At 40.5% G+C, this 24,181-nt stretch overlaps 1 protein-coding gene across 2 annotated transcripts in view; it reads left to right on the plus strand.

The window, feature by feature from the left end:
* Nucleotides 1-24,181, plus strand: part of SYT1 (synaptotagmin 1) — a 492,114-nt gene that overhangs the window by 349,559 nt on the left and 118,374 nt on the right. The window contains exons 6-8 of one of the 2 annotated variants that reach the window (XM_077338894.1): nucleotides 1,696-1,818; nucleotides 12,141-12,308; nucleotides 18,651-18,818. In XM_077338894.1, coding sequence (XP_077195009.1) covers nucleotides 1,696-1,818; nucleotides 12,141-12,308; nucleotides 18,651-18,818 — 459 coding nt within the window. The remainder of the gene's footprint in view (nucleotides 1-1,695; nucleotides 1,819-12,140; nucleotides 12,309-18,650; nucleotides 18,819-24,181) is intronic. The other variant, XM_077338895.1, reaches the window with a different exon arrangement.

Raw genomic sequence — 24,181 nt, forward strand, 5'->3', positions numbered from 1 at the left:
CTCTCATTTACATTTATAGGGACAGAATAATTTATATCCCAGTTTTCCAGACCTCTATCACTACCTGTTGGCATCTATATACATTTTAGAAGTTTAAAATTCATCCTCTAAAAGTGAAATGCAAGGGTATAAATCTGCAGAGATTGTAATTGTAGGTAAATAGCTGGCATCAGTTCTTTTTCCTGATACACTGAGATTTATTTTTATTTTGAACAAGGAAAGGGGGAGTAGGCTTTATTTATAATTACAATACACCTGATAAATTGCTTTCAATGGAAAATCCAAAGCTGTTTTTTTTTGGGGGGGGGAGGGCAGGAAATGCATAGACTGCATAGGAACAAAGTGCACAGAAAAACACATTTAGGCCTCAAAACCATGAAAATTAGTCCTGAGTAAGTCACAGTGAATCTAATGGAACAGGTTGGGCATAGCTAACATTAGTTACATTTCTTTAAAGGTAAAGGCATCCCCTGTGCAAGCACCGAGTCATGTCTGACCCTTGGGGTAATGCCCTCTAGCGTTTTCATGGCAGACTCAATACGGGGTTGGTTTGCCAGTACCTTCCCCAGTCATTACCGTTTACCCCCCAACAAGCTGGGTACTCATTTTACCGACCTCGGAAGGATGGAAGGCTGAGTCAACCTTGAGCCGGCTGCTGGGATCGAACTCCCAACCCCATGGGCAGATGGCTTCAGACAGCATGTCACTGCCTAACCACTCTGCACCACAAGAGGCTCTTTACAGTTCTTTAGTCAAGCTTTAATGGTATTGGAATCTGAACAGGGCAAATTCTAAACAGAGTAGTAACTTTCTCAAGACATTGACTTCAGTGAACTCAGAAGGCTGTAAATCTTTTAAAAATTATGTTGTAAAGCTTTTAGCTTGCAATAACAAAAGATACAAACTTGGGCTTTCTAAAACTACATAAATTTTCTCTTGTATGAAATCTCTGTTGTTAACTGCAGTGCCTTTTGAAAAATGGCTGTTGTTTTTATCTAGCAGTCCCAGTTTATTCCTCTATTGTTGTGCCAAAATCTTTAAATCAATTTGGTTCAGCCTAGCTTTAAACTGAGAACAAATGAAAAGGGGAGGGGGAGACAAAAGAGGCCTTTTCTGTGAACGTGCATTTGCTAATGGCATGGTGTTACCTTGCTTCCATACTCATCGTAAATGGGGGAGAAAAACATTTAGCATCTTATTTTGTGAAGAAGTCACTTACAACTACATAGTTCTAAATAGCCGTAATTCTGCAGATACAGTTTGCTTTTGTGCAGACAATTCACAGCATGCACAACTGTTTTAAATTGAATGGATGTGTGACCTTGCCTATTTAATAGCATGTTCATCCACATTTGCCTCTGGACAAGGCAATTGGATTCAATCAGAGTTTTAAAAAAATCAAGTTGACATTCTCTTTGTGTTTCAGGCTTTGAAACAATTGCTGCTTGCAATATCCTCAAGAAGTGCTTTTTCCTTGTTTCATTGCTTCCTTGCTGCTTGCTAAGGATAATTTTCTCTTGTGCGGTCAGATCATTCTAAATATATGTGTCAACAACATATATGTTTTTTTGCCATCATGCTTGCTTTTAATGGCTTCACCATAGGGTTGAGCACAAGTGCCTGTTTTGCAGGGGGGGTGGCTGGAAGGATGCCATATTGATTACTTTTATTGTTGCCCCTTCCCCTTCTTTACAGGCCATTAAGGATGATGACGCTGAAACTGGGTTGACTGATGGGGAAGATAAAGAAGAACCCAAAGAAAATGAGAAATTAGGAAAAATCCAGTACTCTTTGGATTATGATTTCCAGAACAACCAGGTTCGAAATACGAGAAAATAGATGGTGTTGTATGAGTGAGGAGACTATGATACAAATGTATACAAAATGCTTTCCCATATTCTTTAGGCAACTGGCAAAAAACGTCTTTATTTTTAATCTTGGCTTTACAGAATCGGACCCATCTTTTTAAAAGCTGTTTTTATAGTCCATTTTAAAGCTGAAGTCAGTTTTATAAATAATATTTTAGACTGGTGAATGTTTCTATGCTGTTTGAATGTCATGGTTTGTTTTATTATTCATAGTTTCTTTGATAGTTTTTATAATTTTTGTGTTTGTTTTTGCTTTATTAAATGGCTCAAGCAGGACTTTGAAGAGGTGGCATATATTTTTTCTTTAAAAAAACAAATAAATAAATTAGTCATCATGATAAATTAAAAATGTAATTGTCCTGTAGTTAACAGCCCTGAAGTAATATCATAGAAATGATGCAAACATTTAACTTCTGTAGGCTTTATAAAAAAACATCCTGTTTTTCTGTGTAAAATTGCCCCTCAAAAGTTAAAGTCATGGGATTGGAGCTGTGAAGGTCATGGGATCGGTCAGCGTGGTTGGGTGAGGTTGGCGCCCACCAACCATTCACACAGGCCATCTCCCCATGGAGGAACTCTAGGGTCAAGGGACCTGTCCTCCCAGCTGGGAGGGAGGTGTATCCAGGGCACCTCTGGAGTCTGTTAACAGCTGGACAGCTGCGTTGGTTGCTCTCCCCTCATGCTGGGCCAACCCTCAGATATTGTGGTTGACGTCAAATAAAGCTGTGGCCTTCTTACTGCCAAAGAATGTGTCATGTCTCGATTGGCCCTATGCCACCTTGCAAGTCAGCCACTGCACCACACTGGAATTTGTTTCTTCATCTCAAACGTGGTATTTTAAACCATATCCTGGAATGCTGGGGTTAACAAATATAACCATTAACAAGGTTTATATTTGGGTGAGCCAAACTACAAGTGACAGAGGCCATCAGTCCCTCACATGTCAACCAAAGCCATTTTAAAAGCATTTGTAACTCTTGAAAATTGACACAAGCCTGCAGTTTGTATTGGGTGTGTGGCACAGCAGCCCCAGGAACTCTTGTCCCCACCTTCCCATCCCCCCCCCCGTTGCTTCTATGCTTGAAAAGACACAGAGGGTGAACAAGCTCTTGGGGCCACTGCTTTACCCCCCCCCCCCAAATCCAGATTGAAGCATTATAGCAAATTTTAAATAAGTACAAATGCTTTTAAAATGTTGTTGGTCTTCATAGGATAGACCTAAGGGCACTATCACTTGTATTTTGGTCCACAAACATACTGAGGATTGTTTAAAGTGCCTCATGCAGCCTGTGTTTGGCAGTGACTCAAGCATTTGACAGATGCTGTTTGTTAAATAGCAAGAATATATCCCTTCAGTCTTTTTTCTACACCAGTAATATTGTATTCTACAAATCTATCCAGCTAACTCCCACCATCTATTCTACTTTTCAGAGAAGGAATAAAAGAACCAAAGAGACTATAGAAGGTTTTTTTTTCTCTGTTCCAAAAGCAAACATGAATGCAGAAGTAGTCTGTGAGTTCTTTAGCTGGCCAGTCTACATCACTAGGATCTCTTGAAATCAGTAGGAAACTTAAATGTTCAAAGAGCAGAAGATGTAAGGAGGAGGAAAAAAGAGAAAAAGCTGTAAACCTTTTGTGATAAATAGATTTAACCTTCTTCACTAGATAGAGAAAAAATTGTCATGAATTTTATTAAAAGGACTGTTATGCTAGCTTTGAGGATTTGCTTTCAAGAGTTTGTTATTGCAGTGAATTCTTAGATTATGTTTTTTGTTTAATTAAGGTACTCAGAAGCCTTGATTATCCTTTCATATTTTGCTGGGCTACTATATGTCACAAATCTTGCTTCTTGAAATGCCATAGAATGGAAAGCAGTGCACTGGCATTTTTTTTAATTTAAAAAAGCAGAACCTCATAGAGAGATAACGTGAAAATTAAGTTACTAAACATTACTAGGCAGAGTTGGAATTTTGAGCAGATGATCAAAATACTTGTTTGTTTATTTAGTTATTTATCTATATTTCAACTAGAATGTAAGTCTGCTGTACCCAAAATACAGCGGGTGTTAACAGCCCTCCTTGTGAGGGGCTGGGCCCCTCCCCAGCGTCCTGGCAGTGGCCACGGGAAGAGTTTCCCGGCTGCCCCCTTTCCTGGTGAGTGGGAGGGTTCCGTGGCACAAAAGAGCAGGGGCAGTCGCCTGGCCCAGCAATGTGGCAGAGTCTTACGGGGACTTGGGCGCGCTCTGCAGTGAGAAGAGCAAAGTCTGATGGTTCGGCTCCAGCGACGGCGGCGGCCATGCGGCTGGTGGCTTTCCTGCTCCGTGGAGGGCAGAGCATGCATCCTTCCACCCTGAGCCCTCCCCTCCATGGAGAAGCAGCTCCTGGTGTCCTGTGGTTGGTCGGGGGGAGAGCAACTGTCTTGTGGCACTGTGGACAGCGTGGCTGTCCACCGGCTGGGTGGTGGCAGAGCAGACGACAAGTAGTGAGGCCAGTCATGGTGTTCGCCGCCTGGCTGGATTTTTCCATGGGGTGTTTGGGGGTCAGGAGGCACTGCATGGCTCCCAGGTAGGCAGTCCGGGGCCAAGGGGCCAATCGTTGCCCCCCCATCCCAGACTGAGCCCACCCCCACACCCCTTAGCCTTTTATTTATACCACTGAGCGGTGTAAAGATTATAGAAAGAATTTTTTTCCAGCACTTGCAATTATATTGCCTTAAAAGTGTACAGAATAATAATACAGATTCAGCTTACATAAGAAATCTAAGACCCCACGTTAACTACACAATGGTATAAACCTTTGCCCAAAACTTATAAGCTTTTTCACATTTCCACCACATTTAGGAAAAGAAGCCTACTTTGTTACCACATTTCCAACATTTGTTAACATATTTTAGTAATTTTAACAGTCACTTTTAGTGTCACATACTTCTATAAAACATTTTATACTTGACACAGTCTAAGAGCCATCCTGACAGATATTCAACACTATATTTTCAGATTTGAATTAAATGCTTAACATTGAACATTTTTTTGCAGAACAGTATGAACTTTGGCCCTATAACAATACACTAATAAAGAAGAAAGGGGGGAAAAACCCATTTTATCATGACATTTCCAGCACTTATGATTATATTGCCTTAAAAGTATACAGAAGAAAACTAAAGAAAAGATTTCAAACATTGCTTCTCCTTTCCCTTCCCTGGTCTTCTTAAGGGGGTCTCATATCAAGGCTTGCTGCATCTTGTTATTCCCGTAAACTTATATTCTGTTCAGTTAGCCTTTGGCGTAGAAAGTACAGTTGTACTCTTTTCCGCAGAGTATTCATCGATGAATCTTGAGGCAGTTGCACCTCCTGGACTCCGATATCAATACAATTTTCCCCCAAAAAAGCTCCTTTAAATCGATTACTTTTAAAACAGATCCATGTATCTTTTGGTTGATTCTTGTGTACTGTTGCTTTGAAATGGCTGTATGTCTTTTTAAGAAGGGTGTCTTTATCTAGGCTGAAAGGCTCCGACATCCCCTTTTCCATCTCCAAAATTTTAGATTTCTCTTCTACTGATGGTTTCCCACCTTGTTTAGTGCTGTCATCAACCACTGTTATTGATCCATCATTCCTGTTAAAAACTTCTTCCTTGCCATCTTGGATCTCCTTGAAAATATTCTTAAGCAATCCTTCTGTAAATGCTTTCAAATCTTGGGTTTGTTTCTCTATTAGAGGAGCCATTCTTTTTAACATAGACATGTTTTAGGCTTATAAGTCAGCAACCAATCTAAGACAATTTTGCAAATAGCCAGTAGAGGTCCTATAAAGTCCTAGGCGAAAGCGAAAGTCTGTTTTGTCCTCCGATGTTCCTGGCACTAGTAGATGACGTTTTGAAGTCAGTGAAGCCAATAGTCTCGTTCTGGAGCAGAGTTCTCGTGGGATCTTCCCATTCACGGCTCTTATCTCTTATCTCCGAAAACCAAAACAATTGCAGTAAGAGCTATTGCTAATTAATTAAATCCTATTCTTCTGCTTAAGAAAGAAAATTAGCCTCCCTCAAATCGAGGTGGCTTCAGGCAGAGCTAGAGGGGGGAAGGAGAGAGACGAAAAAATGGAGAGATACTTGCAGTTTCTGTGCGTTGATTAATGGCTTTCGTTAAGGCTAACAGATGCTGTCCTCCCCTCAGTCCACAGCATTCATTTGCAGTAAATCGTAGTAGAGGGTTAAAGCAGTTTCTTTTAAGAAAGAAAGAAAGAAAGAAAGAAAGAAAGAAAGAAAGAAAGAAAGAAAGAAAGAAAGAAAGAAAGAAAGAAAGAAAGAAAGAAAGAAAGAAAGAAAGAAAGAAAGAAAGAAAGTCCAAGATAGAGTATGGCGGTTGTCCTCTTGACCTGAAACGCTAACAGCCTATAATCCGGGGAGATAAACTCCCTAAAGGATTGGAGACGGCCCCAAGAGTTCACTAAGACTTCCTGGGTAGAAAAAGTAAAGTGGGGTTTGCGTACCCCTCCTCTTTTCTGCAATCCCCTCAGGATGACATCTTTAGCCACACCCCTCGGAAAGAATTTTTAAAGAAAAATGAATTGATTGGCATGTTCTTTGGAGGCACTTCTGCCATTTACTTTGGAAGACATCACAAATCTTCAAAAATGGACCAGAAGTGGTGTCAGTCATAATGACAATGGGGCTTTTGCAAGTTGTTACCGTTCCCACCCATCAAGCAAGCCACACCCTGGACCTGATTTTTGCGGTGGGGTTAGGAGTGGATCTGATAGCAACTAATGCTGTACCATAGTCAGACCACTATGCCCTGAAGGCCTGACTCTAGGTCCCCCTCCCTTGTATAGACAGGGGGCACATTTATGATCACCCATTGAGACATGGATTTTAATGGATTCCTGAATAATCTGTAGATGCTGAAACCTCCTGGTGACTCAATAGATGAGATGGTTGATGACTAGAATAGCTGATTGTTGACTGCCATCAAAGAGATCATTCCCCAACATCCTCTTAATCCCAGTCTCAAAATAGCCCCCAGTACACTGGGAAGGTATACGAGAAAAAAGTCAGAATTTAGATGTCCTGAGTGAGTTTGCATGATGACACACAATGTGGTGACAATAACATCTCATTGGATGCTTATGAAGGCCTATGAGATGGCAGTGAAGACAGCAAAGACAGAGTACTTCGCTGCCTCAATCTCACCTGCAAACTCACACCTGGTTAGAGTAATCTGGTTGCTTATTATCCTTACAGGAGGCTGTTCAAAGGTTAGGGAATAGCACATAAGTTGTGAGGCCTTTGTGAGAGATTTTGCAGATAAAACAATCACCATTCTGCCATGACCTACCTCCAACAGTTAATACTGGCAATCTTTGGAGGCAATTTTTGACAGCTTCAGGTGCCTGCCCCAGGAGGAAATGGATAGGTTACTTGCAAAGGTGAGATTAACCACATGTCTCCTGGATCCCTGCCCCTCTTGGATTTTAAAAATGGCCAATGAGGGGGTAAAGAGGCCCCTCTGGGAAATAATCTTTACCTATATCAGGGATTTTTCCAGAGGAACTTAAAGGGGCTATGATTAGACCTCTCCTGCAAAAAACATTGCTAGATCCCTGGGACCCTTCCAGCTATCACCCTATTTCACACCTAGTGTTCTTGGGAAAGGTGGTTGAGAGGGCTACTGTGAACCATCTTGTGGAATACGTACATGAAACTTTGTTCCTAGGTCCATTTTAATCCGATAGCTGTCTGTAACCATTTTAAGTTAGTTATTTTTACCTTGTTATATACTACTGTACCAAGTGGAGTGGCTTAATAAATTAATAAAAATTAATCAAAAGATTTAAATCCTGATATTTTTAACAGGAAATGCTGGAAAATGAACCTGTGATCTTCTGCATGCAAAGCTATGATACCATGCTTCTTAAGGGAGAGAGTCACAAGGGATCTATGGGTCTTAGCAGACCACACACCGAACATGAGTCAGCAGTGTAACTTGATGGCTAAAAAGGCAAATGAGATTTTGAGCTATATCAAAAGAAGTATAGTGTCCAGATCACACGCGGTAATGGTACCATTTTTCTCTGCTCTGGTTAAACCTCACATAGAGTACTGTGTTCAATTTTGGGTGCCACAATTGAAGAAGGATTTGGAAAACTGAAGCACATCCAGAAGAGGGCAATGAAAATGGTGAGAAGTTTGAAGAACAAGACATATGAGAAAAGGTTGAGGGTGCTTGGTCTGTTCAGCCTGGAGAGAAGATAACTAAGAGGTGATATAATAGCCATCTTCCAGTACTTGCAGGGTTGTCATTCAGAGGATGGAACATGGGATGAAATTAATTCAAAAGAATTTTTGCCTAAACATCCAGAAGTTCCTGACAGAGTGGCTCCTCAGTGGTTTCCTCAGGAGTTGGTGGTTTCTCTTTCTTTAGAAGTTTTTAAGCTCAGGCATCCAAAGCGGCCGTTTGTGCCCGAAGCAGCCAGTGCCATGCACAGGGGGGAAGCACGGGCGCAGACCAGTGTGCTGTCTCCCCCCTCCCCCCGTGCTGCAGCCCTAGCTGCTTCAGGCACAAATGGCCGCTTTGTATGCCAGTGCACACAACCCTGGCTGATTCTGTAAATGTAGGCAGATTGTAAGGGAGTGAGCAGAAGGGATTGTGTCACTCTTTGAGTACTGGGGCCCATTCTTTCATGCACAGGGATATGCCAATCGCCACTTTGGGGTTAGGGGGGTAAATTTCCTTCAGGCCAGATTGGCCAGGGATTCTGTTTTTGGGGTGGGGAGCATCACCTGGGCATGGAATTGGTGTTACTTTGGGTGGGAAGGTAGTTGTGAATTTCCTGCATTCTTCAGGGGATTGAACTATATGACCTTGGAGGTCCCTTCCAACTCTATGATTCCATTCTTCTATTAAATATGATCTATGGTAGTGAGAGTTCTAGAAGCAACATCTAGAAATGGGGTGTTCAAGCTTTCTGCCCTATGCCTGCCACAGCTGCAAGGCAGACAGGTGCAACTTCCCTATCATTGAGCCTTAATGCTAAACTATGTTGTACCTGTTATATAGCTGTCTGTCATGTATTCCAGAAAGGTACTAGAGCGCTAAAAGAATAAAGGTGTCAAACACTCAGAAGAATAGCTGCTTTCCCCTCCCAGTACCTCTGGAGGCTGAACTGGGGATTCTAGCCATTCCCAGCAAGCCAAATGTGAGAAAGGCCTCCTTTGTTCTTTTTAGAATTTTTACTCTTTGATATATAAGTTATGATGTTAATATGAAGGCCATCAATGTATTTTTGAACTCCTCTGCATCTGAAATTACAATAAGTAAAAAAAAAAAGCATCTGAACAAAAGACTAAAATTATTTAGTGAACATAATCTCATTCATTCGTTTAAATTAAACTTTATAAAGCCCCATAATTAAAATGACTCCCAAGGTAACACTCACTTAGGTATAAAATTAGTTTTTATTCTAGCTTCACATGTTTTTAGTTCTACTTTTGCAGGTGATCTGGATATCTGGCTGTTACAATAATAAATAGGAAGCTCTGAGGTCTATATATGGTTACCCATTTACTATAGATTTCTTATTTGAGAGTTTGTAGTTTTTGTTTTAACCAGAATAATTTATTCTACTGAGTGACACATACTATGCAAAGTATAGCAATTAATCAAAATTAGGAATTTCCAAATATTCTTCAATGTTTGTACTTTTAAACCTGAAATTGAGATGGGTATCCAATGGTGAATTGCCATTCCAGTAGGTAGACAGATCAGAATAAGGTTCAAGAATTTCATACCAAGGACCTATTATTAGTACTAACCTGAAAGATGGGAACAATTTATTTTTGTATATAACTGTCTTTCTTTCTTTTCTTTCTTAACTTCCCCTTCCCTTCCTATTTTCTCATTTATTTACATTCTTCTTTTTTCTGTCATGTATGTTTTCAAACTTTTTGGAATAATACCTGCTTCTAAAATTACTTTAGTTTTTGGGACTCACTTACCATAGTTTTTTGATCAACTTGTAAAATTAGTCAATATAACTTATCACCATTACCCACCTGAACCAACATAAAATGCATAAATCTCCTATACGTAAACACTGGAGAAGTTTCTATTTTCTTTTTCAAGTGTACTCTTTAAGAACTTATTTTCATACTTTATAATATAATTAGTGGAATTGCTGCAAGTTGCACGAGCTCTGTTTCTACTTTTTCTCTGTGAGGGTGGAATTTTGGTCTGACTGACCATAAATTAAAGATTGATTGATTGATTGATTGATTGAGGGAGGGGCTGGCACCAGGACTAAAATGGTAACTTATTAAATAATTAAATACCTATGAAAATATTTGTTCCTGTTACTTTAATTGTTTCTTTACTGCTTTTTGTGGAAACAGGATGCTATGATTATGCATAATATTGTAACTCTAAATTAAATTGTTCAAGAATTCCTAAAAAATTCTTCTCTACTTATGTCTGCATAAATTCTTCTTTTAATTATCACTTTTTAATGGGTTTTTTTTCAATTCAAATCAATAAACCTTTCTTGGCACACAATTAATGATTGTTTAAGAAGGTCTTTTAAATTGTCAAGACCTTCTTCATATACAGTTGAGTAGGAAATTTGGGGTTTGTTCTTTTCTGTAGCTATCCATCTATGTCCACTTCCTAAAGAGGCAAAATGTTTCCGCCATTTTTATTTCCCTTAACTGACTGTGCCATCCTAGTAGTGTATTTTCTTCTTTGCTGAAAAACTCTTGTGGTACCTTGTAACAGCATGGTATTTTGGCTGGTGGCTTAGCCCAGGAACCTGAGGGAAGAATCACAAGCCTGCTTTACTTTTAAAATTTTAAATGGCACTCAAGGCATTTTGAATTAAAAAAAGTAAAATATGTGAAAAGGTCAGGTGAAATCAGTAGTTGAAATTTATTAGGTAAAACCAGTGCATGCAAAGACTTTAGTTCTTATGTCTCAGGCAAACACTTTAGAGCAGTGATCCCCAGCCTGTACCAGTCCGTGGATCAGTCAGTACCAGGCCGCGGCTCCTCCTCGTTCTCCTCCCCGGCTGCTGCCTCGGGGGCTGCCCTACTACTCTGCCACTCTGCTGCCGGCTCATCTTTGGTGCTCTCCAACAGCCGCCATGGCTGGGGCTCCCCCTCGGCATGGCATTGCACAGCTGCTGCTGGCAGTGCCCCCCAGCGGGTGGCGGAAAGTCAGGGGCACCGGCAGGAAAGCAAGTGGAGCAGGGGCTCAAGCAGTGGCGACGTCCCTTGGCAAAAGACTACCCCCTCCGGGCCTCAGTAAAATTATCCAGCGTTGGCCAACCTTTCCCCGTTTTCCTGTCTGTATTAAACTGCTCTGATGCCATTTTCACACATAAGCAAACCCCCACATCAGCATTTCTAAGCTGTAGAAGAATGCAAAACTTTAATGGGGGGGGGTGTCAGCTTTTTTTTTGCCAATGCAAGTATGTTGCAATGTTGCTGCTTATGTAGGGGGGAAACAACCCAATTCAAGGGTGAAAATGGAAGCAACCAGCTCTTTCAGAGTTTTAGTGGACTTGGAAATGGACACTAGAAAGAACCACCAGTGGCAGGAATGAAGGTAGAAACTTCGTAGCATTTTTGCCAGCACAAAGCAAACCTTTTTAGGAGAGGGGACAAAGTCAGTATGTTGTGATATTACTGGGCATGCTCAAAAAAAGGCTCAGTTGATGAAAAAGTACATGACAGGAGGTTGCATGGACCTCATTTGATGTAAATATAGAACTCATTGTGATCCTTGCTTAAGTGCCACAAACATAAAGCATAAGACTCAGTGTTAAAACAAGGTGAAGACTGTACTGGGGAAATGGCCTCAGTCTGTAAACTTTTCTGAGCTAGGGCTGAGATCAAACTAAATTCTCCTCAGCACCCAGTTCAACTGATGCTACCCAATCAGATCCCTAGAATCAGCCTGTCAATCAAGGCTCTCTGGCTGTCTGGCTCTGTGAAGAATTAACCCTTCATAGTCCTTTATCCATTTACACAGCACTTCTAAACTTTTAAAATTACAGCCTGTCATGGCATCATTTTTCACTTCTTTGATTCTTAGTGATTCCAGGCTTTTTATAACTATATCCATAAAAATGTGTGTGTGTATTTGTGTGAATGTACACTATATATATTTGTGGGCATGTATTTAAGGAGAACTGTCAAGAGTGAGCATTTGCAAGCCGACCTTAAGTGCCTGTTTGATATTCTGCCTTGCTGATTCTTTCCCTCTGTCTCTACCTCCTCTTTCAGCTTTTGGTGGGGATTATTCAGGCTGCCGAACTGCCTGCATTAGATATGGGTGGTACATCTGATCCCTATGTGAAAGTGTACCTGCTTCCAGATAAGAAGAAAAAATACGAAACAAAAGTTCACAGGAAGACCCTTAACCCTGTCTTCAATGAACAATTCACATTCAAGGTATTCTTTTGATAATTACATGGCACCCTTTTCATTGTTTGCAATATATAGTCAAGGTTAATCCTGCGCACCATCACAGAACTACATATGCTCTGGTTAATTGGTGACCCAAGGCACAATGGGTTTTTTCTTTCACAGACATTTGGAAGATTGCCCATAATGAAAAATGTAGTTAAGGATTATTACCAGCAACATAGTTTAATTGTGAGCTCTGTGGCTGTACATCTTTTATCTATCTGGCCTTGATTCTGGAGTCTCTATAATTGTCACTACATCACAATCCTATACTGTATCAATGGATTTTTAGGATTTCATGGTAAAACTTCCGTCCTGAAAGGTCATTTCAGGGGATCCAGCTCCTCATTGATCCTTTTGTGGATATGCTTTTTTCTTCTGTTTTGATTGGGGCAGATCTATAATGAGCTCCTCATTCTCTTATCCATCTAAATGAATGGCTGTTGAATCTTCCACTTGTTGAAAGTGTTAGAAGCTCAGTGCTGGAATGCCTTTCACTGCACTTTGGGTTCCCAGGAAAACTTTTTCAGAATTTAGTATAGCCATTCTTTTTTCAACACCCCCCCCCCAAATTAATGTACAAAGAGAGTAAAAGGTAAAGGTATCCCCTGTGCAAGCACTGGGTCATGTCTGACCCTTGGGGTGACGCCCTCTAGCATTTTCATGGCAGACTCAATACGGGGTGGTTTGCAGTGCCTTCCCCAGTCATTACTGTTTTACCCCCCAGCAAGATGGGTACTCATTTTACTGACCTCGGAAGGATGGAATGCTGAGTCAACTTTGAGCCGGCTGCTGGGATCGAACTCCCAGCCTCATGGGCATCGCTTCAGACAGCATTTCTGCTGCCTTACCACCCTGCGCCACAAGAGGCTCTTTATACAAAGAGTATGAAATATTAATCTCTCTTTTAACAGTTGTGGCCATGATCCAGTGGATCCAGTTTTTATCTATGACATTCTACACATGTTGGTTTTTCATTCTCTTAAGTGAGCAGGATTGCAGGTTATGGTATGACAGATTCTTCAGTATATATGAAATGTTGCTCATTGCAGAAGAGATTAGAGAACCTTTTATGACAGTAGGGTTTTAAATTGTATATTTGCTGTGCAGGCCTGTAACTGGGAAGCTGACTAGAATAAGCAGAGAAACATAAATTGCCAGACACATAACATTTCCAGTACTCTGAGGTGTCAACATGAAAAATTGGAGAAGAAAAAATCTGGGGAATATCTAGGGGAGAAGGCTGTATAATGAATGTTGTGCTCTCTTTTTCCTGATCCCTTCACCTCTGAATCTGATAGTATCTGACAGTAAACCTTTGTCACTACACCATAGTAATTCAAATGCCTATGCAACAGTGGGTGAGGGGAAAGCAAATTAAGAGTGCTCTGTCTTTTCAAAATGTAAGGAACAGTTAATAATGCTTCCCAAAAACAGAGCCCAGTTCCAGCTATGTAAAAGCTGTATAACTGAACATCTTGGAAGGATTTCAGACCAAAATATTCCCTGCACTTCAATAGCTATCGGGCGTTCCTTCTGTATGCTTAGTCTTATAATGACAGCTCTAGTTTTAAACCAGGGACAATAAGAGATTCAGGCTATGTAATCACTCAACAAGAAAGAGATTGCTAGGGGCCCCCACCACTACTGCAGACATAAGTTTGTTTTCTTTTGAAGATGTTCATAAAAATAATACTCTCCCCTTTTTGGGAGGCAGAGAAGTAAAAGTTTACTGAGTATGTTTAAAATGATACAGAACAACAAAATAGAGGAGATAACAGCCAAAGAGAATGTATGAATTGAGTTAGTCAAGATGACCACAGTCCACCAAGTCCTGCATCTTCTTTACCTTTAGATGAATTGAGATTGTGCCAAAGCAGGCTTTGGTGGGTATCAGCCAGTTGCCACTAACCAATGTTTTCATGCAAACTTGGAAACTTCAGTGCATCCAATTAATATGAACGGGTACACTGTTCTTTCCTTTAGCTCAGGGAAAACATACTTCACAGAGAACACTGTGCTCCCCTGAAGAGAATGAACACTCTTCTGAAGTCTTGTAAAGCTTTGCCATCATGCTCAATGCATCCTTAGCATTCATATTTTATTATTGAGATGCCTCCAGGAACATTTGTCATATTTAGCATGTCATAGCTAATGAATTCAGAGGCAGCACACCTTGAAATGTATCCTGTAGTATTTTGGCAAACATTTCTGAGAATTATCACTCTGTTGCATAATGGAGGTGCAGATTCAGCATTAAGCCTTTTTGTTCTGTTGTAAAAACCATTTTTTTGAGTGACCACCCGTGCAATAGAACTACATACATTTCTTTGGAGCAGCTTCATACAAATCAGAATTCTTTCTTGTCTTATTTTCCTAGGAAAAAAGAGAGACTAATCAACACTAAGGCAAAGTCAGCTGCTGAGAAAATTAAATTGCTTTTAATTGACACATTTACTGTCATGCATATTAAAGAGCACAATATTGAATTTCACCTATGGGTTACACGTTGACTAGGATGCCATGAGAATGTGAATCTTCTTAAACCATTAGCATCAGAAAGTAGAGTGTTATGCAGAATAAAGCATTTACCCAGAAGGGAGGCTTCAGATACTTCCGTGATGCTACTGGAGACTGAAGATTCTTATATGACTAAATTCTGTGATTTCTGGGCTGCTTCCACCGCTTGTCAATGTGAAATGGCACCATACAACTTCTGTCCCCCTGTTAATTATGTGCCTTGTGTCAAACTCACACAAGGGCCTCATAAGCATCCAGCTGTGTCTCTGAATATAAGGGCAGATGGTAGTATAGCTAAAAAAAATCCACTGTTGCTAAAACTAAAATGTATGATTTTGGGAATAATATTGTAAGGCTTTCAGATGCCTCTGTCATTGCTAGTATCACCCCCAACATACTATGGACTGAATACTGTAAATAAAATACAGTGTTTAGATATAACGGTGATAATGATCTACTGCTGTGCTTTGTTAGTTCTCCAAAATTTGTAGTAACCTATGCATTGCATCATATTTTTAGCATTATTACCCAAATCCCTAGTGCACATGCAGCCCCTGTTGCTAGCAAAAGTGTTCTCCTGCTAGCAAAGACAAACGTGAATTGTTGGGAATTATTTATTAATTAATAATTTATTATTATTAATTATTAATTTATTTTCCTGAACTCCAAGATCACTGCAGATGGGGACTGCAGCAAAAAAATTAAAAGATGCTTGCTCCTGGGGAGGAAAGCTATGGCAAATCTAGACAGCATCCTAAAAAGCAGAGACATCACCCTGCCAACAAAAGTGCATCTAGTCAAGGCTATGGTCTTCACAGTTGCAATGTATGGCTGCGAAAGTTGGACCATAAGGAAGGCCAAGAGTCAAAGAATTGAGGCTTTTGAATTCTGGTGCTGGAGAAAACTCTTGCGAGTCCCTTGGACGGCAAGGCAAACAAACCAGTCAGTCCTAGAGGGGTTTCAGCCCTGACTGCTCCTTAGAATCCTGAAGATGAAGATGAAACTCAAATACTTTGTCCACCTCATGAGAAGGAAGGACTCCCTGGAGAAGAGCCTAATGCTGGGAGCGATTGAGGGCAAAAGAAGAAGGGGACGACAGAGAATGAGGTGACTGGATGGAGTCACTGAAGCAGTGTGAACTTAAATGGACTCTGGGGAATGGTAGAGGACAGGAAGGCCTGGAGGATCATTGTCCATTGGGGTCGCGATGGGTCGGACACGACTTCGCACCTAACAACAACAACAATTATTAATTACTGAGATTATAACTCATGTATACCAGAGTCAAACCACACTTTAAAAAACCCAAGGGGGAATACATTTAAACAAGAAAATAAACTTATTGAATTAACAGAAAAAGAATCAAGTTAAATTAGGTATATAAAAATAGAGGTGCCACAGAAAGAAAATAAATGCATAGGTGAAGTACCAAGTGCAGTTTAAACCTTTTCCTAAAACACTACCTGCTTCTAAGGGAGGAAATAAAAGGGGAGGAAATCAAAGTCATACAAGCCTGCTTCCTGAAGAAGGTGGGGACAAATCTGGAGAGGGAAATTGACCAGGCTGGAGAAGTACAGCAGAACTGGGTGGAAAAGTAGAGAAGACAACCATATAATTGTGGTAACATGATGGGTTTCAAAGCCATTTACAAATTGAAGGGACTAGGGAATAACTTTAAGTTATTCCCTATATATTTTTTATAAATATTCCGGATTTTGAGAAAATATGAGAAAATAGTGTAGAGTATTGATCAGAATACATCTGAGAGACCCAAGTTCAAAGCTCCAGCCTTCCATGTATTTCAGTGATGGTCAGGGATGAGTAATTCCCTCAGCATGATCTAGCTCACAAGATTGTTTGGGAAATAAAAGGGAGGAAAGAACTCTGTAAGTTGCCCATCATCAGGTCAAAAATGAATAGTTAAGTAGAACACAACTAAAATAGGGGCCATTATATAACAGAAGTTATGCTTGGATGTACACGAGCATAACGTATTCCCTTTTTGTTAATGTTAATGAAATTAGCAACAGGTCTGTAACCTGAGAAGTCCTTCATACCTCTGTTGCACCTATTCTGTCAGTATTTTTTTAAGGAAATGAAAACAAAATGGATACAAACAAGACTGAGGTGTGCATAGAAGAAGAAGAAGAAGAGTTGGTTCTTATATGCCGCTCAAGCGGAGGCTCAAAGCGGCTTACAGTCGCCTTCCCATTCCTCTCCCCACAACAGACACCCTGTGGGGTGGGTGAGGCTGAGAGAGCCCTGATATCACTGCTCGGTCAGAACAGTTTTATCAGTGCCGTGGCGAGCCCAAGGTCACCCAGCTGGATACATGTGGAGGAGCGCAGAATCGAACCTGGCATGCCAGATTAGAAGTCCACACTCCTAACCACTACACCAAACTGGCTCTCATATGGTGCTAACCCACAGCACTATTGTTTCAAAGAGAGTTGGAAGCACCTGGGGAATGATTTTACTTTATTCTTTTATGTAAACCACCTTGGGGAGTCTTCTGGACCAAAGATAAGGTAGAAATCAAAGGAATAAATGAAAGCAAATATTAAATGTTTGCAAAGAATTGGTTCAATGCCCCAGTGACCCAAGCAGTTTTTTGAGGTGCCAAACCAGATGGTGTCAAATCACAGGCTAGCAGAGAAAGGTATTAGACACTGCTCCCCATGCTATCCCATCATGGCTTTCATAGCCACAGGGGGGGGGGGATCCAAGCCAGGTGTGTGCTGCTCCGTTGGTTCCAAAGTGGGATGCTTCTACCTTCAACCCAAGCTGTGGAGCAGAAGTAGGGGGGAGGAACCTGTACCTTATGTGTACTGTGTACTGTGTCTGCAGCCATCTTGGACCCCAGCTGGGCACCAGAGTTACAGGGGTATCCTTATACTCCTGGCACAACTGCCTAGCTCAGATCCAAGACAGCTTCTGCAGCTCACCTTGAATTAAGTGAGGCAACATAGCAAGAGGATTCTTGAGATGGCAATGTCTTAAGCCATCCTTGAAAGAACCAAAGTAAGGCTGATAGAAATACTCAAACTTTGTACTTCATTGGAATGTGGTTGTGTAACAAACCTAATGTTCAGAAAGATTCTTAGGCATTATTGGAAAAATAAAAGTGACCATTCCTCCAGCCCAAGTGCAGACATTTTCCCAGCTGACTGCAGAAGTACTTCTTGCTTCAACTTGCATCACTTAAATATTAAAAGCATGATCAATGACCATTCTTCTGATCTGAAGTATCTGTCCTTAACACATCAGAACAGCTGGAAAATTAGCCAGAACCTAGCTCCTGCTGTCAAGATTTATAGCAATATATCATGCCATAGGGTGAGTGTCAATATTCACAATGTAAAAGGTAAAACTAAGGCACTTTAAGAAAACTTCTAGTCCCTAATTACTCTGTGTCAAACACAGAAAGCCACTTCTTAGCTTTCCCATCAGTGTATGTGCTATCTTTTTCCTGAGAATGACAGCATGATTTATTGAGAGAAACATACTGCAATATCGAAAGCTCATGTATCTGTGGGACAAATAATTGGTCTTTAGCTTCAAAGTAGAGTCAGATGTTGAGAATGCATGGCAAGATCTTCAGCGTGATGACTGAGCTTCTCCATAGTTCTATAGTATATTTTCTAGCTTTACGAAGCAGTACATCAGATGACTTTCAAGAAAGTCTCATGTTTTTTTCGAGTTCAATTTCCTGAAAATGACAGCTAATAAAACAAAGAAATACATTTGCATTGTAGTGAAACCATATTTACTGTGTAAACCACAAAATGTGTCTTTTTCCTCACTTAGGTACCATATTCGGAACTGGGAGGAAAAACCTTAGTGATGTCAGTATATGACTTTGATCGCTTCTCCAAACACGATGTAATTGGGGAGTACAAGGTAGCCATGAATACGGTGGATTTTGGTCATGTGACTGAAGAATGGAGGGACTTGCAAAGTGCTGAAAAGGAAGAGGTAGGAAAAAATGTTGGCATAAGTACATAATATACAATGTCCTTCAGAAAATTCAACCAACAATGTCTTCTGTTTCATCATAATCTGAGATAAACCATTGTAGAACTTGAGATAATATTTGTTTCTGAAAAATATTGCTGATTGAAAACTGTTATATAGTAGATCTTCTTATAATATTTCTTGCTTCTCTCTAACTCAAAAAATACTACATCTGGATAATACTGAATGTCAATTACTACTGCAAATATGAATCATTTGTATACATATATACATCCAAATATGAACAGTATTGTCCCAGACAGAGGTACATCCTGACCATTTCCGTATGGAAACGTAAAATGCACAATAGGAAACCACGTGTTTGCGTGCTTCCTGATGGGAGACCCCTCCCGCATTATCCTGCCACCTCATCACAGCTTTTTCCCCTCGCAACAAAGAAGAAGAAGAAGAAGAGTTGGTTCTTATATGCCGCTTTTCCTTACCCGAAGGAGGCTGAAAGCGGCTTACAGTCGCCTTCCCATTCCTCTCCCCACAACAGACACCCTGTGGGGTGGGTGAGGCTGAGAGAGCCCTGATATCACTGCTCGGTCAGAACAGTTTTATCAGTGCCCTGGCGAGCCCAAGGTCACCCAGTTGGTTGCATGTGGGGGAGTGCAGAATCGAACCTGGCATGTCAGATTAGAAGTCCACACTCCTAACCACTACACCAAACTGGCTCACAAAACGAGACAATGAAGAAGCCTAAAGCATGGACAACCCACACTTCTCCCCCTGCTCCTTAGGTTGTCAATCAACACAAACCACCAATCCCTTCACAGCAGTTGCTTTGGGAACTCAAACTTCTGCCCCCCCCTCGAGTCCCAAAATTAATTTTTAAAAATACACTTCCACATTGCTATGGGATTACTCAACAACAATAAAACAGTTACTTAGATCCCTTTTAGGAACACTTTACATAATGATCTCTCTTTATGTTTGGGTCGATTTGTGATAGGTTGGCCAGGGTAACTGGACCCTAATGATTGTGTGCTCACAATAAAGATTTAAAACACAGAGCACAGACATCAAGCTAATAGGGAGATGGCTGCTTCACCACACACACACACCTTCTTTCCTCGTTCATACCCCATTGCCAGAAAACACAAACAGGAATGTGTTTTAGTTGCCCAATCCCAATATTACTATGCACAATGAAAAGAACATTTTGGTTGTATTGAGAAAACATCACTTTGCAGTCCCATAGCAATGTGGATTATGCCATTAAAAAAAAAATTGATCCAGACATGGGGAGTAGGGGATGGGTGTGCGAGCAAGCAAAATGCTACAGAGACTGTTGTGCATTTCTCCTTCCAGATGGGCTTGCCCCTGTTTGTGCCCCTATTTGCAGTGCAACAAGAAAGGGAAATCTTTTTTTTTTTTTGCTATTTCCCTCATCACAGAGCAAACTGGACGAATACTCATGCCAACTCCTGTACAACTGCAGGTTGCTGCCAACATCATGTGGAAGCAGCACTAAGACCCACAATCAATGAGAGGCTGTCCAGGAACAAATTCCTCATGTGGAAATGGTCCTTTCTAAATTCATTGCAGTAACAATAATCACATTTTATAAGCAAAAATGTCCACTGCTGCTATGGCTGACTATGGCTGACTGCAAAGAAAGAACACACATAAAGGGGGGGCTGAGGGAGGATCTTGTGTGCAGCCACAGTTTTGCTTGCTATGGTCTTCACAGCAATTTCTGCAAACCACAGTGCAGTTATAAAGCTTGGATCTCTTTGGTACTTGGAACTACTCACAAAAACCCATAAGCAAAGCTTCATTGGTTCTTTACCATAGGCACGGGCCTTTCTTCTATTCATCCTTTGTATTATTTTATTATACATTACATAAATGGAGAGGTGTTGATTAATTTGCATCACTGCATTTAGAATACAGCATTTGGACAAGAACTTTGTGTGTTTAATTTTAGATTATTATTATTTATTTATTTATTTATTTATTTATTTAATTTATATACGGCCTCCCCTAGTGACTCAGGTGGGTGAACAATAGCAGCCATAATAATAAAACATAACATTAATAGAAACGTTAATTAAAACATATAATAAAATTTAAACTACAAAAATCTCACTGCAACCATGCAACATCTTTCAGATGTAAAATTGTTAGCAATAATTCTCTGTGGGGGGTTTTCCAGGGGAGGTGCCAATAGATGTTACAGGATCACTGGCCCCAAACAAAAGCTTGGCGGAAGAGTTTGTCTTGCAGGCCCTGCAGAACAGAGTCTACACTGATACTGTGTTTTATACTGATGATGCCTGTTCATTTGCCATGATTCGTGATAGTAGGCACTGAATGGAAAATGAATATGTGCATTTGTAGGGTGTTTTTATTGCTAGTGATTTTCTTTCCTTGAGGAATCCATGAAATCATCTTCTCCCATCTCTGTTATTCTTTGTGTTTTTTATATGAGCCTACAGCAATTTATCTCAAATTGGCTAGCAAACTAGTGAAGTCGGGATTACCTTTTCTCAGTGTTTATATAGCATTTGACAAATGCTGTAAAGATACCCTTTGTTTAGCCTGTAAGAACCAGAACAACAAAGACCTATGTCTTTGGCACCTTACAAAGACTACAACATTGAGTATGGCTTGAGTATTCATAGGCTAAAACATACTTCATGAGAAGCAATTTAGAAAGCTCAGTTCCATTAATCTTTGGCATAAGAAGGCACAAGTGTAATTCTCATCATTCTCTGTGGTATCACAACCTGTCATACTGATGCACATCTGTATATTAAAATTTAATTCAGACACACTGAAGACATTAGTTATAGCTTCATTCCAGATATGTGTAAAGAAGATGCCTTCCACAAAAACAATAATCATCCTGTTGTGGGTAGATTGCAGTCAATGTTTATTTCTTCCTTTATATCTGAAGCTGTTTAACATGAAATGAGGTACAATTTCTTAACCCCCCCTTCAAATTTTGGATTATGTGCTAAAGCCATTTAAGTAAGGAGCCAATACATGTGGGAAACTGCCATTGTTTTCATTAGCTGGGAAGCTGGATGAAATTAATCTTAATAGAAATTTGCAAAACCTTTTTGATAGTAGTAACCTATTTAAGGTGACCAGATTTTAACATTGGTAAAGTGGGACACCACTGACCTGTGGGGGGGGGGTCTTGATTAAAAAATTGGTCTATATATTTGCCAGGTACCCCCAGATGTCCCTCCAAAAGTGGGACAATCTGGTCACCTTATTATTGTTGGAATGGTTTAACTTTTTCTCTTTTTAAACAAACAAATTTTTGAAAACTAAAACAAAGAATTTTGTTATCCATGTAGAATATATGTTTTACATGGTGCTACCCTAGAAGATGATTCAGAAGCTCAGCAACACAGTTATGTGCAGCCACCTGTTGGGATCACATCGCAAGAGTCCTAAAGTTTCCTCTCTTGCTACCTATGTGTTTCCTTGTCCAATTTAAGGTGTTGCTGCTTCGCTTTGAAGCCCTTCGTGACCTGGGGCCCACATACTTGGAGGAACATCTCTTATTGTATATCAACTCATGCAGTAATTGCACTCCTCCCAGTAGGATCTTCTAGCAGTCTTTTTGTTCTCAAGAATATGATTTGATATAGCTCAATCCTTTACCATTTCTGTTGCTACTCCTCTCCTCTGGAGAGGATAGGACATGGCCTTCCAGCAAGGCTGTAAAATGGAATTATTTAATTCTACAGAAGCTCTTTTGTGTTATACCCATTGAAGAAGATAGTTTGGAATTTAAAGTGGCCATACTCAGTGGCAGTGACACTGCAAAGGAATTAGAATGTCTCTCACTGTATTTTGCTCAATGGGATACTGTTAAAGAACTCTGGGGTTCTGCAGTTGTTTCTTCAGAGCCTAAAGTGAAGAGCCAGGCTACTTCCGCAGAAACAAATGAGAGATTGTCCCTGCCTCTGCAAATCCCACTGACAAAGATATCCACAGGATACTTCTTCCCGATTGTCCCGATTGAGAAGCCTTTGAGACACCAAAGGAGCCATAGTATTGTGAGAAGCACTGGCAGAATACTGACCCTGTGTTGTTTTAACCTATTCTGGTAGGAGGCTCTTCATCACTTCTGTTCTCTGCTTGAGAGTGTCAAGGTCTAGGGACAGTGTAGGGTAAAACAAAGTACAAAACTGGGAAATGAGTCCTCAATGCCCAGGGTAATGAGTCACCACCAGCCCCTCTAACTATCTCTTCAGCCAAGAGACTAAGCGACCAGGGCAGAGTCTGCACTTACTTTGCTTATTCCATTGTCAATCTTGTTGAATTCAGATCGCTTTGAACTCGAGTCTTCCTCTCCCCCCCTCCCCATTGAAACAGGAAAGTGTTCTGCACGTGGTTAGGGAGGCTCAGAAAAGGGGGGGAGGCAAATGGAGACTCTTTCTTTGTTTTCTTGAAGGGGGGGAGAGGATCCAAGAAGTCAGATGAGGGAGGAAAAAATCCTTTTTTTTCTTGAAGGGGAGGGGTAAGAGGATCAAAGAAGGCAGGAAAAAAAATCCAAGACCAACAGAAGTTGAGAGAAATTAGGGGCTTCTCCTTTAAGGCAGGCTTATCACATGACCACCTGTGGCCAATCATGGGTTCCCTACCACGGAGGAGAGCCCAGATTCAAAACAATGCAATTTTAAAATATATTGAGCATTAAAAGCATTCCAAGATATCGCACAATAAAGGTAGGGTCACTCCGGATCAATCCTTGCTGAAGAAGGAAAATTTAAATCGCCCCAAATCAAAACGGAAATCGCATTCTGTGTAGAGGGCAGGGACTGAATCAACCTGGGGTTGGAGTAAAAGCTCCGTGCAATTTACACCCAGGTCTCTAGCATTCCCCAAGTACTTCTCAAGAAAACAGCCCTGCAAGGTGAGTTCCAAAAACATTTACTTTGGTAACTGTAGCCAATATAAACCAAAGTACTAGGATTAGACAAAAGCTCTCAAACCCAAATAACACCACAGAAATATAATTAATAAGATTTACTGAAAGAAAGGAGTAAAAAGTATTCAGATATAAGAGTAGTGTAGCACAAGGAAGAAAATAATAAAATTTAAATTAATAACCTAACTACTTATACAGGACAGAATAGAAGCCAGAATGACCCAGAACCGGCTGAAACGGACATTAAACAAAAAAGAGTAACACAAAAACCAGCGGGATGCATTACAGACACTTGGGAATAATGTTTTAAAAATGAAAGGGTGGAAATCCCACACTTTTATTAACCCTTACCAGGCCAAAAAGCCTCCGGAATGCCATGGAACAGGCCGGAACATTAAACTAACATGAGTACGGCAAAAAACAGTGG

This window comes from Paroedura picta, chromosome 5, assembly GCF_049243985.1.
Source record: "Paroedura picta isolate Pp20150507F chromosome 5, Ppicta_v3.0, whole genome shotgun sequence".
NCBI classification, from domain to species: domain Eukaryota; kingdom Metazoa; phylum Chordata; class Lepidosauria; order Squamata; family Gekkonidae; genus Paroedura; species Paroedura picta.